At 32.6% G+C, this 18107-nt stretch overlaps 2 protein-coding genes across 8 annotated transcripts in view; one reads left to right on the top strand and one right to left on the bottom strand.

Annotated features, from left to right (window-relative positions):
• The window catches only part of LOC117684045 (uncharacterized), a 365862-nt gene that overhangs the window by 168579 nt on the left and 179176 nt on the right, over positions 1-18107 (top strand). The window lies entirely within an intron of this gene.
• On the bottom strand, positions 1486-6099 carry LOC136272684 (uncharacterized). The gene is made up of 3 exons (XM_066074744.1): positions 5519-6099; positions 1934-2112; positions 1486-1656 (listed from the first exon to the last, which is right to left on the bottom strand). Exons 1-3 carry the CDS (start codon positions 5953-5955, stop codon positions 1505-1507), a joined length of 768 nt encoding a protein of 255 aa, XP_065930816.1. The 5' UTR covers positions 5956-6099; the 3' UTR covers positions 1486-1504.

Genomic DNA, 18107 nt, shown 5'->3' with positions numbered 1-18107 from the left:
CGAAGTGAATTTCATTCCCCAAGTCTCTATATCATGTTGTAAACTTGACGGATATAACGACTTACACTTATAACGAAGTTAAATTGGCCGTCCCTGGGACTTCGTTATAAGCGTGTTTTACTGTATATAAGTACCGGGTATACCATTTTACAACAATTTTAATTTGCTTCAGATCATTTATTGAGAGAAGCTTAAGAAGAAGAAGATCGAATGCATTTTTTACAATGCCATGATGTCAAACTTTTGACATATTTGTCAGTTATTCCAACACAATGAAAATGATACCAAAGTTTGCACACATCACAATATATGCTACGCTCTTTAAGCTTGGTCACTTCATTCATAACAACCATATTACATTCAGGACAAAAATATGGCTCCCCTTCTACATGTACCTTGTTGTCAATTTCCATTGACTCCGGTGCAACATTTAAACTTTCTTAGGTCAAAAGATGTTGCAAAGACCTAGAACGAATCTCTGGTAAAACAAATGAATGATAGAAAAATTCAAGGTTGGATGACATTTCTGAATAAAAATGCTGGTCAAATACAATATTTTCATAAAATGGTCTATTGCATGTATATATGTACAGTATACACCATTTTCGCTTTGTAAGTTCAATCTGGCCCTGAATTTGACCATAATATGCCCCGTGTTTCAATGTCAGTGATTCAGTGTTTTGTAAACAACTTGGCAAATTACATTTGCATAAAGAAAAACATGTAGAGCATTTTGGAATGAGAGGACATTTAAATTCTACTAAACCCTCACCACAGCAAGAACATGATACCAATAAATCAGGGGAAGCTGCTAAATAGGGGTGATCAACATCTAAAAATATGCCACATTCATCAAATGATACATCTTTGTGTTTTTTTCTGTACATTTTCATAAATTCAATTTTAGCAATGGGTTCCATTTCTCGTCCATACTTTAAAGACATCACATTCGGATTAAAATGTTTATATCCCATTATACGGGAGAGCAAAGGCTTTATGTCACAGTGTGCAGCGTTTCTCTTATAACTTTCCACTTTTGTATGGACAGCATAGAAATTCGATGCCGTAATCCGTCCTTTTCTCATCTCTGTCCAATTGGGGTTGGATGATTGACCCATGGTGAGGTTGTTAATGGCTTGAACCTCAGTCTTTGTGACATGTTCTACATTGTTTTTAACCATATTGTCAATATAATAGTTTGAAACATCAAAAGCTATAACATCAGCTGTTTCTTTCTGATTCACTGGTACAGGTAACTGTGTGGTATCCTGGTCAGCAGTAGTGTGCATCCTATCATAAAAAGAAGAACATTAACCAACAGAACACCCAAGAACAATATATTTCATTAGTGATAAATAACAGAAGTTTTCTCTAGTACAAGTATCTTTTTTTTATTTCTTTAGACCTTTTTATCTAATTTAAAATCATTCTAAGTTCCAGTTGCCCTCTATTTGTTAGATTATGAATCAAGAAATATAGAATAATTATACATGTAATAAAATTCCTAATTTAATATACCTTTGAATACACAAGCATTTGGAATTGCATCCTTCAGAGAGGCTAAAAGAGTTTTCTGAATGCAGGCCTCGGTGTCATTGTTTGCTTCAGGCATTACATCATAGTCAGCCTTACTCTTTCCAACAAGTGGTCTGGTCACTAAATATAAATATGTAAAACAGGATAGTCATACAATAACTTCACTTGAAAAATTCATGCACCATATGTAGCATAATAGAATATATATAGAAAAACGTCTGAAGATTGAATGAAAGCGCTAACGTTTTACTCTGTGTTGTCTTTCGTTTTTCAAATTTTCTATATATATATATATATATATATATATATATATATATATATATATATATATATATATATATATATATATATATATATATATATATATATATATATATATATATACGGTAATACCTACCAGATTTACCATGTCTTGACTTTTTGAAATTCATGCTCTTTATTTGGGCAGGCTGGAGTTTCTTTTCAGATGGTTTTACCCATATGCATGTGCCTGAGGTGCAAGATGTAAGGCCTAATTTGTTTGCAGATTCAATGCGGAAAAGTAGACCTGCCACATGGTTGCAAGTTTGTCCCAACCTGAAATTGTTGAAAATATGAGAGTAACATTCAGTATATTAAGTCTTTAAACTATTCCATATAATCAGCTATAAACTCTTTAGTTAATAAAGTTTGAATTATTTTTTTTTACAAAAAGTTTCAAAGGAATGCTACAGCTATATATTTGAGACATATAAGTTTTTTTTAATATGTTCAGGGGACCTATTCACAAAAAACCGTACGTCTACGATTACACTTTCAACTTACGACAAACGTACGTTTACGTTTATGGTGCTATTCACAAAAGCTGTCGTAAGATATTAACGTTGTCGTACGTCTGTTACAGTCGTAAGTGCGTCTAAGTTCTTAGTTACCGACAATGCTCATGCGCAGTAGCAAACATTAAGGACAAATGACGTCACACTGTATTTTCGCTCATTTACATTCGCGGAACTTTTATAGCGCCTCTGAGCACAGACAAATATAACGAAGTTACTTCTTTTCTTTTCATACGCATTTTCTAATGTAATTATATATGTTTACAATTATCGACAGAAAGACAATCAAAATGTGCCTGACGTTAAAAATGTTTCTTATTATAATAAGATAATTCCCTGTGTTTTAATACATGTAGTATTATTATATTCCTGTGAATAATTTTGTTACAAAAAGAAACGTCAGACGCATGTGGGAATTTTTTTTCTGTATGAAAGAGTGTGTTGCAGTTCCTATGCTAATTTTCCCTTAAGGAGTTGAATTCGATGTAAATCTTTTTTTCGTGCAACGTTGTACATAAAGCAGTGTAGAATTTTATTTGCAAAGTTTGTACTAACTTATTTAAGACCATGAAATAAATTTGAAAATGGTTACACAGACAAATGTGGCAGAATTCCCGCTATATTAAAGGGGAATCCTCATCATTGTGAAAAAATGCCTCCTTGAAACAAAATTAATTTAATCTTAACGTTTAGAGTAAGTAAATTTCTTGAAAACTACTATTTCCAATTTTTGTTTCAAAGAAGCATATTTTTAATAAATCTGACTTTTGGAAAAATTCATTAATACCTTTGAAATCTAAAAACGACGTATCAAATTATCCCTCATTAATGCATGTCTAGATTAGTCGAGTGGTAACGCAGATAGAATAGACTAAAATCGTGTCTTATATTTTTGACTGGGTTCGAATCCCGAAAAAAGTTGGATTTTTAAAAAAAAATATTTTTTAATCGCATGGAAGGGTAATGTATAGAGATAATTTAAGAATGTCAGAATAAAGTTATTCAAACCCTTCTTAATGTAATATTTTGCATGCCTGCTTATTTTTTTTTCAACATTTCTGTGTGAAGTCCCCGTTATAAACTTGAAAAACATTTTCCTCTGAACAAGAGATTTTAAAACAATGTACATGTACTTAGTATGTAGAAAGTTGACTTTTCACCCTTTTTATGAAATAAACGGGTGTGCTGATTTCAAAGATACATGTACAGGTTGTTAAAAGCAAACAAAATCATTTTAGAAAGTTTGAATCGGTGATGAAGCAATATGTTACTGAAAATATGTACGGAAAAATTGGTACTTTTTTACTAGACTTAGCGTTTATTTAGATACTATAGAAACATTGGATGCTTATAATTACAACTCTGACGGTTTTTAAGAGCCAGAATAGATCTAAGATTTATTAATGTATCTCAAGAATGATATTTTAAACACGTTGGACAGTAGATATCAAATTGAGATATGTTAACATTCGAATACAGAAAACATGTATATGGTTATCTTTCTAACTGTATTTGGCTGCCGTGTTCGATAGAAATGCGCGTAAAATGTTTGTTTATTTTGCCTCCGTACGGAACATACCCGCTATGTAAATAAAGTGTACGTAATGTGTCTATATTTTGATGTGGCTCTCAAGCGATACGGATATTTAAAGGCCCTTTCCACGTTAGGGAATAGTCCAACTGATTTGCAACACCTTCTTTATTTCATGTTTTAAACTTCCAAAAAATCTACAGCAGAATTTGTTTGTAATAAAACGTGGCATACTTAAAATACTGTCAAAAAACACTGTCAGTTTATCGCTACATGTACATTCTAAATATGTCGGGGTTTTGGTTTTTTGTTTTTTGTTTTTTTTTTTTTTTTTTTTTTGGGGGGGGGGGGGTTGTCTGTTTCGGCGACAATATACATGTAGTAACTAAGTATTATCACCCACGTTGGCGTGTCCATTGATAACTTTCCTTTCGATATTGTGAATTTTTTTAAGGTAGTCTGGAAAATAAATGAAATATATATATATATTTTATTTTTTTTTTTTTATATAAAAAATCAATAAGAATTTATTAAGTTAATGGCTATCATTTGATTTTTATTGAAATTATGACCTAACATGATGACTTTTTGTGCATGATTTAATAAATTTTTAGATCATGCTTCATTGTATTAATATTTGGTGGCTGGACCTTGTGAGCTAAAAAGAATTGTGCAAAGGTATAATATGTTGGTCTTTTTAATGAGTTTAAAAGTTGTTTCAAATTTAAAAAAAAAATGGTTAGACACAGATTTCTTAAAGGCTGGGTCTACCTTAAAAAATTAAGATTTTAGGGGGACCAGACTGACCCCGGGCCCCCACCTCTAGATCCGTGCATGATATGTAATACGTTGATTACATTACATACTGATAGTTAATTAGTGTGTATGTATATGACTATCGTTTTATTGATTAAATGCATTTGTAGGAATAAAAGAAAACGCCTATATTATCAAATAATTTTCGTAGTTTTACCTAATACTGATTCGATGTACCCTAAATTGATGGCGCGTAATATATCTCTTTTCCTCTATGTGTAGGGTTAGTAAAAGTGATTATCTGTTGTATGCTTGGATGATTATAATTGTGCTTCAAATATGATTAAGAAAAATGAATAACAACCACCATTTATATGTTTTGCAACACGAGATACAAAAAGAGTGACCTGTCTTCTCATGGTAAACCATACCGCGTTATCAAATAGGAGTTTCTTCTCTTAATTTTGCTTATGACAAAATGAAGGTAGTCCCTAGAACTGCCATAACTCAACTATAAACATATCAATTATAGACTTACGTCAACCCAGTAGTAGACGTAAACTTACGACTGTTTTTTGACGTAACGTCACACGTTCGACATTTTGTGAATAAGCAAAATCTAACGAAAAAATCGTACGTCAAACTTACGTCTGCGATTAAACGTACGATTTCTTGTGAATAGATCCCCTGGTGTCTCATAATAATAATATCGATAAATAATATACTAGTTTCTCGGATATAATGGAACCCACATAAGAAGAGAGTAAATTATAATTCAGGTGTAAATACAAGTAATTTCAAGTTGAAATAATCACTATAGTATAAAGATCTCTTTAAAGAATTTGACTAAAAAGGATTTGATTATATAATTATTACTAACCCTGAGGTGCAGGAGCAGTAGGCACTTAAAACATGTCCTGTAGCTTTCTGTAAACAGACCCAGGCACTGTGAGTTGCTGCATTTAAACTCTGTGATGGAGTACATCTGGCACGCAGAAAACAGAAGGAAGATGAAGTAGATATTGGATGATAAAATACCTCCTTCAGCCACTCTGATGTATAGTACTCATATGCTTTACCGATCTTATATTGGTTCAAATGCAGCTGAGCCTTCTCCTCGCTTTCGTATTTGATTAGAAAAGTGGTCACATCGGTAATAAACACTGGTGGCCAATGGGACATTCCTTGTGTTTCGTCCTCCCATTTGTCGAATATTAAGAATGGGTCCGGCAAAATAACATCACCAACTTTAAGTAAATTCTTGTAGCATTCTAACTTAGACTTCTCAATTTCTACAGCTGTAGGTATTATTGGCATGTTAAGTGTATTAGCTGCAAACGCGAGTGCAACAAGTTCTTGTTTATTCCCGCCAATTGACAAACCTCTTTGGCTCAAAAAAAGAACGCAACGCCTCGATTTTCCAATGAGAAAAGTCTTCCAAAGAACACCTTTGATCACCAGGATCCATTGTGTATAGAAATATTTGTCCAAAATATCCAAATCACAAAATGTCAATCGAAAAGAACCGGGTGTTAAACTTCTTGAATAGAACAAGCGTCCATTTTGTTTGTTACGTAGACAAGTTTATCCCCGATTGACCTTTGACATGCATATATAATTAGCTGCCACAACATGGCGATCCCGAACGTGCAATAGAACTATTATTACCAACACTCTACCCGACTACCGTAATAGATAGTTTAGATTGATCAAGAAATAATTAATGCAAGACATCCGTGAACGATGTAAAAAAAGTATTTAATGTATTTTCTAGAATTAAAGTTGTCATTTAAAAAGCTAAACACAGCTAGATCTATCATTAGTTTTGAATTCCTACATTCTTACGCAAAATGTTGTATTTTTTTAAATACTGTAGAATATGAACGCGACTAACCCCTAGACACATGTCCCGTAACAGAGACTAATGACATCCATGTACTAGTAAATATACTGGGCGCTTAAAATGCATGCATATAGGAATATGATCACTATTATATTTTTCTTGTGAAAATATTTTTTTTAAGTTTGATTTAATAACTTCAACAGGGTCGGCAAACATTCAGTGTCTGATTTACTTGTATATATTTCTAATAACTTTGTACCAAATATATAAATCTACACAAATATAATGTTTTGAATCTGACTTCTGATTTGATAATAAAACTGTTTTGAAATTTTAAATGCATTTGTATAAAATTCTCTCTCTCTCTCTCTCTCAGCTACGTTATGACGTCATTTGTTTACACTTGTTACGTCATTTATGTAGAGTACAACGACACACAGATAACTTTATACCGAGCGCAGCGAGAGGCGGGCGAAGCCCGCCTCGCGAAGCGAGGATTAATGGTAACACGTATATATAAGAAAATCAGTGAAAAATGAAAGTTGAATCAGGGGTACTAAGGCCAAAAAAAATTTCTTCCAGCCCTGGGCGCCGCCATATTGGCAGCCATTTTGTTTTTAAAAAGTTAGTTCGATCATTGATTGACTGGCACTTATCGATGTTTATTGCCCCTAAATTCGATTAAATAAGTTCCAGTGTTTCAATAGAAGGTAATTTGAATTAAAAGAAATTAAAAAGGAAACCAGATAAGTTTCAATAGCGCTTCAATTAAGAAACACGACTTGTTCTATGTATGTCTTATCAAAATATCAGATGGAAAATAAAAACATTAACGTCAATGAACTGATCTTTTTGATACTGAATAAAGTATTAACTTTTATTACATTGGCATTCATATGAATTAAATTGATGAACAATAAAAGAAGAAATTAAAAAAAAATCGGAATCACGTAACTCTCTTCGGCTATTTCCGAAGACAAAACTTGAACGTTTTACATCTGAAATATGACGTCATAATGTAGACTGAGCACGCGACGTTTAGTTAAACTTTGGCTAATGATTTGAGTAGGCAACCAGACGGATCCTACTGTGTGCGTTTCAAATAAATTTTATTCTACAAAAATCAAACTGCACTGTGTTAAACCTGCGCTCGGTCCAACGGTCACACCGTTTACATATTAGCGAGCGCAGCTCGCCGGCGCGCAGCGCCGGCGAGCGAAGCGAGCTCTAAGAACCAGTGTACGCGGGAAAAAGAACGAGCTAAACCTACAGTTCATCAAACAAAATTTTTTGTCTACGTCCCATAATGCTCTCTAATGTTTTCACCCGTGGTGCTATGCCAAAAATGGCCGACTTTTAACTCGTAATTTACAGTGACTTAAAATCTGAAGACACGTTTTGAGTATCGCATATGCTTTGGCGAGACTCAGACGATTTGTTACATGCTTCCATACCTCCGTATTGAGTCGAGAAACGTAAACAAAGACGAACAAAGTCATGGATGACGTCACAGTGCACTCGCGCTACATTTCCCGCGATAAATTTAGAGGTGGATCAAACATCTGTAATGCGTGTACTAGCTATTTAAGTAAAGACTGCGATACCTGCCTCATTGACGTATGATTTGTTTTTAATTTTTTTTAATATAGAGATTTTATGTATATATATTAGCAAGAGCCATACTTTACTGTCATATCGATCCATTTTTAAGCTAATTGTGCATGCATGAGTAGGGAGGAAATAAACAATAGGACATTTTGAAATAAATAAAAAAGAATAAAATGAAAAAATAAAAATAAACAGTTAAAAAAATTATGTAGATATTGCATATTGTCAAACCATTAAAAAAAGTGGGAAATTAAACACCTATAAACAGGTACCGGGCTCTCTCTCTCTCTCTCTCTCTCTCTCTCTCTCTCTCTCTCTCTCTCTGTGAAGGGGGTTGCGCTGTATGTATCATAACCATTAAAATAGGTACCTTTGGCATACTTTTTGTAGAACAAAACTCTCTCAAAAATTCTTTGATATGTTCGTTGATACCTAAATAAAACTATAAAATGACAATGATGCAAGGTATGTGTAATTCTTGCTGCGCTCGCCAGAACGGTAGCACCGTAAAACATATTATTCATTAAAAAGCAAATTATAAGAAATGTTGAGGTTTTAAAAAAAATTATTTCTTCTTATATCCATCCTGAAATCAATATTGTATATTTGTTTTTACTACACAACAATGTTGACCATTTTATCTGCAATACACGTGTCTAAGGACTAATAAACTAATAAAATACTCCAATTTAAGTATTTATTTAGGCATTGTCATTTTAAAGAAACTCATCTTACGTCTTAGCTAACCAATGAAAACGTTCATTTTTTGTGCATCTTGAAAATAGAAAAAATAAAAAACGAAAGTGGCTGCAGTCTTGTACATATTTTTTTCCGTTTCTATGTTAATAAGCAGTCTAAAATTGTGCTATTCTGAAATATTGGTGTATGTACTCGAATGCGGCCTTATAGAAATATCAGATCAAACATTACAAAAACCCATATATTTTACAAAATCCGTAAACAAGGTCTGGTGTTATATAGTGCCTTTTCCCCCTAGCCATCTTTCCCCCCGGAAAAATGGCTATATAGCAGTTCTTCCCCCCGGAAAAATGGCTATATAGCAGTTTTTCCCCCACGGAAAGCTGACTATATAGTGGGCTTTCCTCCTTTTTATAGCCAGATTACCCCGGCGGAAAACCTACTCTATAGTGGATTTCCCCCATTTTTACTTTCCGGCCATGTTTATTGCGGACCATTCGTGACACTAATTTGCAATAACTGATATGATATTAATTTCTCACAAAAAGGGATAATTATGGCATTTATTAATACATAGAATAAAATACATGGTTTTTCAACCCCAAATATGAACTAAGGCATGCGCCTTCATAACATTCATGTGTCATCATCGTTTATTTCACCTGTTCTCACACCTTTTTGGAACACCTTTTACACGGATTTCGGAATACCTCGAATCATTTTCATCTAATCGATTCTTATCTACAGTTTTGACTTCGACGTTATGAACACGTGAGAACACATTTGAGTGAAAATACGCCGGTTTGGAACATTAATTTTCCAATGTATTACCATCAATGTATAAGCTTCTCCCAGAGAACTAAATGACCAATCTTGACTTGATTTCGAGAGGAAGGGAATAAAAAAGTTTTTGAACTTGTGTCCAATCCCTGTTGTAATTTTTGTACAATACAAATATGTTCAAATCAAATCAAAAAGTGGAAAATTATTACTCCCTTCGTCCAAAAGGCTATCAATTATAAATTAATACCGTTAGAATTGACGATCTTAAAAACAATTACATATTTCTTCTTCTAAATATCAAACGGGAGACAGGATGCAATGATATGATGAGAAACTGAAATGTTTTAGTTTTACTTTGATTGATGGGGTTCTAAATCATGGGTAAGGGGTATTTTAATTATGTATTAAAAGCATGCGTAAAGTTAGTGTTTACCATTTCGTTTTAAAGTTACGCATATTCATATTTTTAAGCACATTTCTACGTAACACGAGATATTATGATGTAAACATTTTAGAAAACAATGAAATGTCTTCACAACCAGAACAATGTCGGTATCTTTGCTGGTTACTTTGGAAAATGTGAAATGGAGCCTGAACTAAATTTATGTTTATATTGTCACTCACTATTTGCTAATTTTTCTACTTTTAAGTTTGCAACGTGATTTATAAATATACAATTTTGAAAACGATGCCATATATATCAAGATACATTCTACATTTTATTACATGTTTTGTTGAAGTCCGCATACATTCGATCAGATCGGCATATAAAATTACATTTCTAAATATTTGTTTTTTTAAAAATAGTCAAATACTGTGCACGCACCCTGAAAGGTCATTTTAACACAAACACCGTGCGCGACGTATATACGATTCAATTACCTAAAAAATTTGTACTGTTTGATTCATATTTTTGCAATAAAGATTTATACTTGTGTACCATATTATTTCTTCGAACAATTAAACAAGGGTATTTAAAAAAAACAAAAAACAAAAAACAAACCAAAAAACAACCAACACATATATACTATTGTGATGAGCTGACTTTTTTTTAAAATATAAGCTTGTTCTTCCAATCAACTAACAAGTAAAAAAGTCGTATATGCGCTTAGGTTGGATATTTATTTTTGATTTTCGGTTTCTCCTTTTATAAATAAAAGTTCATTGATTTATCTATCTAATTATTTATTATATCATTAGTCATCTTATGAATTGATTTAATGTTTTGAAGAATAATGAATTTTACCCGCGTACCTTTTTTAAAAAAATTGTTCGTAAATTAAAAAAAAGCCAGCTGAATTAAATGTAATTTTAAATCATTTTGATAAAGAAATATATGAGTGATTGTGTATTTTTAAATGATGTTTTTACTTTTAAATGACCGTAAAAATATGTTCATGTGGTCATCTATAATTTTTGAGATATAGGGCCCTAAAAAATACATATTCTTTATATTTGGATTTCAGACATCGGGCTCGAAAACAACAAAGGCTCCTACCCTCCATGGCGGCTTAATTTTCGGTGTCATCTACTAGTGTTATACCACTATCACTGTGAAAATATGGTCATCTCTAGAATTTGAGATTCGGGTCCCCACTTATAGAACACTATTCAATCATTATAATGGGGTTTTAAACATCGGGCCCTGAAACATCAAGGGCCCCTACCCTGAGGGCTGAAATTTTCAGAGTCATCTTCAAGTGGTAAACCACTGCCACTATAAAAATCTGGTGATATGGTCATCTCTAGTGTGTGAGACATTGGGCCCTAAAGAATAGGCACTGTAATTATTATAATAGGATTTTAAAAATCGGGCTCTGAACCATCGGAAACAAATATCTCTAAAACAGAGGTTGAACCTGGATGAAATTTTCACAAACAGACAAACAGTACAGACTGGTCTGATAGATTTATCAAAAAAATCTTCTCGTGTAATACAATTTCCAAACACAAAATTATGCATTTAAGTATATAACTTGTAAAACTTTTTTCAATAAATTACCTAAATTAAGTTCTATGTGTAATTCCATTACACACATGTTCAACTTTCAGCATTGTCTATAAAAATAATAAATCGGCAAAACGAAACTTAACAGATGGATGCAGATATATGCAACCTGGGATTGTAGAAACATTGATTTTATCCTTACCGGATTTCCATAAATATTTTTTGTAAAATCTGAACCAAAAACGTGAGGGAGAAACCCTACTATGGGGGAAAAGCTACTATATAGTAGCTTTCCCCCCCCGGGGGGAAAGGCTACTATATAGTAGGTTTTCCGGGGGGAAAAGCTATTTTGGGGGGAAAACTGCTATACAACACTGGTTTCGGAGTTTACAATTACCAAACGCACGTGAATTTTAGCAAACGAAAGTTACTTTCATGCATGGGGTGTCCTACATGAATTATTCCGGCGAACATTTTAAAAGATATCATGTGTTTGATTTTTCACATTTCGACAGGGCCGATATGTTATATTTAGCGTACCCAGTTCTTTGTCGTTTTCCGTGCAAACTATATAAAAGTTGGGAAGGTTTTACTAGAACCGGATAAATAACTTTTTAATAAGGACAAACATAGGATTCTAGCAGCGGTTTTGATTAAACTGATATGTTTTGCTTTCACTTGGTATGTTTATTTTATTTTGGAAACCGCGGGGTAGTGTTGTTCTATCTCATTTTATGTTAAGGAATATACGTAAGCTATTTATAGTTGTCACGTGATAATGCACCAATGTGCAAGTGATGTACTACCCGATTTTATTGCACTGACATCTATTTTAAAGTATATTACTAAGTTTTTGATCTTATTCAAAATTATTTAATTTCACGATTTTGAATATAACAGTCAAAATAAGACGCTAAATTGCCCATATGCTTCCTTAACAGAGAGAGAGAGAGAGAGAGAGAGAGAGAGAGAGAGAGAGAGAGAGAGAGAGAGAGAGAGAGAGAGAGAAAGAGAATTAAGCAGGGTGTAGAAAGTAAAAGTTGAAATATATTTAATGAAAAGCGTTCGAGATAAGGCAGCTTAAGTGGCACAAGGATTGTGAACATTTCAGCGTGGTTTACATAAGAGGGTAAAATTTGGCGACAAAGAGTTAAAAATAGATTGATACAAACACAAGTGCGATTATATCTTGAAGGAGATAAAAAATAATAAATCTATGTTTGCCAGAAATACAAAATTTTATTTTAACATTTAGATATTTCCATTTCCCTTCATTGTTAGGTGCCTATTTAAGTTGCATGTTCCGATTTGTCGGCCATTACAGTATCAAATAATTTTCCATGCTAACCAAACGAATGATCTTACAAAGTTATCTAGACGTATTTACACGAAATTGCCCTCCTTTCAACGTTAGAAATATTCAAAGTAATTTAAAAAAAATAGGGCATACAAAAAAAAACCCCAAAAATACATTATGGTAATGTTTAGAAAAGAAAACCGTTTGGTTTCACCTTCTGAATGATTGGGTTTAATCATTCTGCATGTTCAGCATCGATTATAAATAACGTGAACTTATAAACTATTAAGCAACAAATGTACACTGCGTTATTTTTGTTCTTTTAAATAGTCATGCTGTATATTCTATATGTTATGATAGATCATATAAAAAGGACAAATGTCAAAGTCGTAATACAAGCATACTAGCTTCGACGTAAGGAGCTAGTCTAAACACGAGGCGAAATATTTTGTAAATAAATTTGTACATTGTACAGCAAAATTTGTCTAATCCGGCGGAGGGGGGCTACAAAATTGGCCGGATAAGGCAACGCCCGGTTTAGAAGATTGTTGCAAATTAATTATAGTATTAAATGCAGTAGGTCTTGATCGTGCATATTCTTGTAAAATTTTCAATTCTGAAATATATTAGATTTCATCGATTTTATTTACGGTACCAATTTTCATTTTAATTTTTTTCGGAAAACCCAGGCAATAAATCCATTACGGAATACATACGATGGAAATACTTTTTCAATCAAATCATCGTTATTGATAATTTTAAAAACATCCGATTAACCTGAAAAGTGCATGCCTAACAAGAAGTTGTTAAACAAACATTAACAAGTCAACAGGTGGCTGAAATACCTAATGGCGAGAATTGTTTTGATGCAGGGAACAATGGATAAATGTCAATATAAATGAGAATGTTATATTAAAAAAAATTGAGCATTTTGACAGAATAATGCGCAACTCTGTACGTGTAGTCATACAACGGGGATAACAAACGATATCGGCAGTCTTACTCCCGCAGTAACCTGAATCAAGGCCTAAAAAATGGGATGAACTATAATCTAATTATCTAATTTTGGCAAAAAATGCGTATTTTATATAACAAGACTTAACGGTATAAACTGAAATGAGTTGCTAGTTTGGATCTATATTCACAGTTCTTTAAATCAATAGCAACGACAGAAAAATTGGTCGATAAATTAATTGAGCATTAACTATCTCGCAGATGGCCGATCGATCGGTAAGTGGCCGGACTACGGGAGACAACTCCCACTAATTATAAGCAGTCGGGTTTTTTTTTCATCGCGCCGGTTTACAGAATAGGCAAAATCCGGATTGCACAACATTTTAAACAAAAATGACAGGAAAATGTCAAAATAATGTCGCCGGATTGGACAGAATTCCGGAATACACTATATCCAGATTCAACGAGGTTCAACATGTACATTATTTTTTTTCATTGAAATATGACTTAATTTACCAGGAAAACTACTGCAACGTATATTATTGCTCACATACTTAGCCTGTTTAAACCATCGTTTAATAGCGTACACTTATTTTATTGAAAATCGGGACTAAGCAGCTTTAACATTGAGATTTACATGTAAGACACGTTCTTTGTCACGTGCATGATCCCGTGCATGAATTATTTTCAATACCTGTTTATTCTAAAATATGGTCACCAATTCCATTCACAACTGTTGTCATTCATAATCACGAGTGTTAAAGAAAATTTCAAATTTTGAATCGATCTCGACTCTTATGTATCCAAGGAATCTATTGATTTTATTCTGTGTTACGTAGTTAGGTGATTAGGTTTCAAGGGGTCAAACGTCCAAAATGTTGATCACCCGTATATCATTTGATATTTGACTTTTCATTTGATATCAAGAAAAGGGGGCTTGTCTATCAAATAAAGGGACCAGACGGCTGTAAAGTTGTTCATCTTTAGCTTTTTACTGAGAGATATTTTGTGAAAGGTCATAAAAGCAGATATGTTATCTTACAGTTATGTATCCAAGCAATGTAATGATTTTATCATGCGTTATGTAATTATACGTTTCCAGAGGTCAAATATCCGAAAAATTAATCACGCATAATCCAGAAAAGAAAAATCTTTGAAAATGCAGTATGAAAGAAAAGATGCTCAATATTGCTATACTAAACAATATTCAACTTTCAAAATGTCCTTAAACGGCCCTTATAAGGGGATAAGGGATCGACCCATAAAACTTTCTCTCACACGGTTATGAATTTTTAAACACTTGTTGAACAAAATGTGTTTAAAATTAAACGATATTGGAAGAAAAGCAAGTATTTAAAAAAAAAGCAACGGAAGAGAACTTATAAAAAGCATTACAAGAAAGCGTTAGTACTCAACTCCTTTTTTCAAATCATGATTTGTTGTCAAAAATTAAAGTCAATGACGTCATATCACCTTCTACAAATCGGACGGAAGACCTCCTCGTTGCTCGCAACGAGATCGTGTCTAGTTTTCTTTGTATATTTCGTACAAAACGAAGTAAAACTTATCTACAATGTATTATAATACTTAAGTTAATAAACTAAACAATACATTTGAAAGCGGCTTTAAAAAGTAAAACGAATGCGTGTACTCGTACTTGAACGTCGTTTTACTCGATGGCTTGTCGGTTCAAAACTGTATGAACTATAATCGATTTTTTAAAGAAATAGAGTAGAAAATACATTAGAGATGTTATTATAAATCTGTTATTTTAGCAATAGTCTGCTTAAGTTATTGTTTTGTATTTCTTTAATTTTCCACATGTTTACTCAGTGTAGTAAACACCGGATGCTGAAGGGGAGTACAATGTACTTTATTTCGATAAAAAATCGATAGGGTTTTTTCATATAAGAACAAAATTACGATACGTTGTACTAAATTCTTTAAATAAGCAAATCCCGACCCCCGGAATATCCCCCCCCCCTGGATTTGCCAATGCCCACAGTGCTGAAACAAAACGTAACAAATAAATGTAAGTACATTATTGCAGAACAATTCACTCAACAGAAAAACACCAATGCCTGTGTACAGTAATCGTCCCTTGTAAAGGATAACAGACGTAGTCACAGTTCACCGTAATCAAATGTCCTCAAACATACAATGTAGGACGTGTTAAGGGTCACTTATACAGCTGATGGTTATATTGAAAAAATATTTTTGTGAAAAAACATCTTAAAAATATATATTGATTTAAGAGTCATTACATACGCAATGTATTTCTTTTAAAATAACGTTATATTACACCTTTTTTTTCATTTTTACACTGCATTATTTTAAAAAATAGTCTCATATTGTCGTATATTGCTTGTGAAAACAAGAAAGAGGAAAAAATAGAAAGAGACAGACAGACAGACAGACGAAGACAGATAGACAGACAATTATAATCACATAAATAAATGTGTAATTACAGATGATGCTACCATAATAAGGGATCAAACTAAAACTACATTGCAAAATATCTGGATGGAATTGGATTATAAAGCTAAAAAGCATTTTCAAGTTTAACAAAAATGAAATTGCTCGTCTCTCAGTATATATACCGTTTATATTACGTAATTCAAGAACTGGGGATAAGATAAACAGAGAAAAACCCTATTTAACTAACTTTACATTTTGTGAATAATCTAAGCACAAACAAGCTGTAATGAAGTAAAGAACTACACTTTATATGTAACATTAGAACCCCCCCCCCCCCCAACCCGACCACACACACACTAAAATCATATCAACTAACGCAAATTATACAACTTTTGAGGTTTTTATATATAGTTAAAATGCCAATGTAGTTCAGCTTAATCGTCGAATTGGGATGTATACAAACAATTTCCGTATACGAATCATACTCGTTGTTCCATTCACGTGTTTATACAAACTTCCGGCAAACGTATTTGGGAGTGCACAGAGAAGCCTTGAATCTACTGAACTACACAATCTTTAACACCTAATTGTTTTCTACAAGTGCAAGTGTTTTCAAAAACGTTAAATGTGGTAAGTGAAATTTACAATTTTTTTGAAAAGAGACCTGAAATATAAGTTCGCATTTAATTAAGCATAGCATCAATGCGGAAGTGACATTTAGTCTATAACCAGTTTTGTGTGAACCCACAATATAACAGTTCATGCCTCACAATCCACAGTATTCTGATATTTGTATTTAGTTAATTCATAATTACCATTAGTTAGACTTGTTTGAATTCAACACGTGTAGCTAAAATAGACATTATTTTTTTTTTTTTTTTGGGGGGGGGGGGGGTCACTAAAAGTTTTGATTAGTAAAGCAAACTGTTTATTGATAAGACGGGATAATTTTGGTTTGTTGTTTTCTACACAAATTATTTTGGGTCAATCTAAGCGTGTTTAAGGCATTTTTTTTTCTTTTTTGACTAAATGGCAATATGTCATTAGAGAATATTTACCACAATATCTTGACTATGAATAAAGAGAGGACAATCCTTTTCCGAATTACCACGTTTAACGTTAAACTGATACTATTTGAAGAAGTGAATACTACACAAAATTATTTCATATCCTTTGTTGAATACTTAGTCAATGTAAACCTGATTTTTTGTTTCTTTTTTGTCATTGATTAATTCAAAGCTATAAGTTTCTTCTGTTTGTTAGAGAGTAATTTTGTTTCTTATGGTTTGTTACCATTAGAAAACTTTAAATAATAGGTGCTTCATAAAAATCGATCTAAATGCAGACATATCCCAATTCTGTGTTAAAATTATCCATTTTTAACATCATTCAAATACCTTTTTTTTGAAGTGATTTTCTTTTTGACAAAAAATTAATTGTCAAATGCTGCTATTCCTTCTCACAATTGTTGTAAAACTGCTTTAAAATGAAGTGAAGAATTGACATATGATCGGTAATATGTTTAATATAGCTTTAGTAAAAGCCAAAATTAATACTTTGTTGAAACTGGAAATTAAATAATAACGCAATGTAACTTCCGGTAAATCTTTTTTCTAAATTTAAAATATCTTTAAATTACCTGCTTTAAGGATCGGTTATAGATGTTTAAATCAGTCCGCACCCCCCCCCCCCCACCACCATTTTTAACAGCAGTCCTTGTAGCTTTAGAAGAGATTATGAAAGACATACATTTAAATTGGAAATTTAATTATGATTTTTTGCTTGTGTTTGACACAAAATATTTTAAATTATTAAAATTATTAATTAAGATATTGCACTGATAATACATTCACTTAAACAATAAAATGCATTCTTCGGGATGTGAAGGTAGCAACATTGCAAAAAAAAAAATACTTCAT

The sequence above is a fragment of the Magallana gigas genome, chromosome 1 (genome assembly GCF_963853765.1).
Source record: "Magallana gigas chromosome 1, xbMagGiga1.1, whole genome shotgun sequence".
In the NCBI taxonomy this organism is placed as follows: domain Eukaryota; kingdom Metazoa; phylum Mollusca; class Bivalvia; order Ostreida; family Ostreidae; genus Magallana; species Magallana gigas.
The sequence above is the reverse complement of the archived record's forward strand: the minus strand, read 5'-3'. Positions and strand labels throughout refer to the sequence as shown.

Coding starts and splice junctions, on each gene's coding strand:
- LOC136272684 (XM_066074744.1), bottom strand. CDS start 5,955: ATGCCAATAATACCTACAGCTGTAGAAATTGAGAAGTCTAAGTTAGAA. Junction 2,113..5,518: donor TACTGCTCCTGCACCTCAGG/GTTAGTAATAAT, acceptor CAACAATTTCAG/GTTGGGACAAACTTGCAACC. Junction 1,657..1,933: donor GTCAAGACATGGTAAATCTG/GTAGGTATTACC, acceptor ATTTATATTTAG/TGACCAGACCACTTGTTGGA.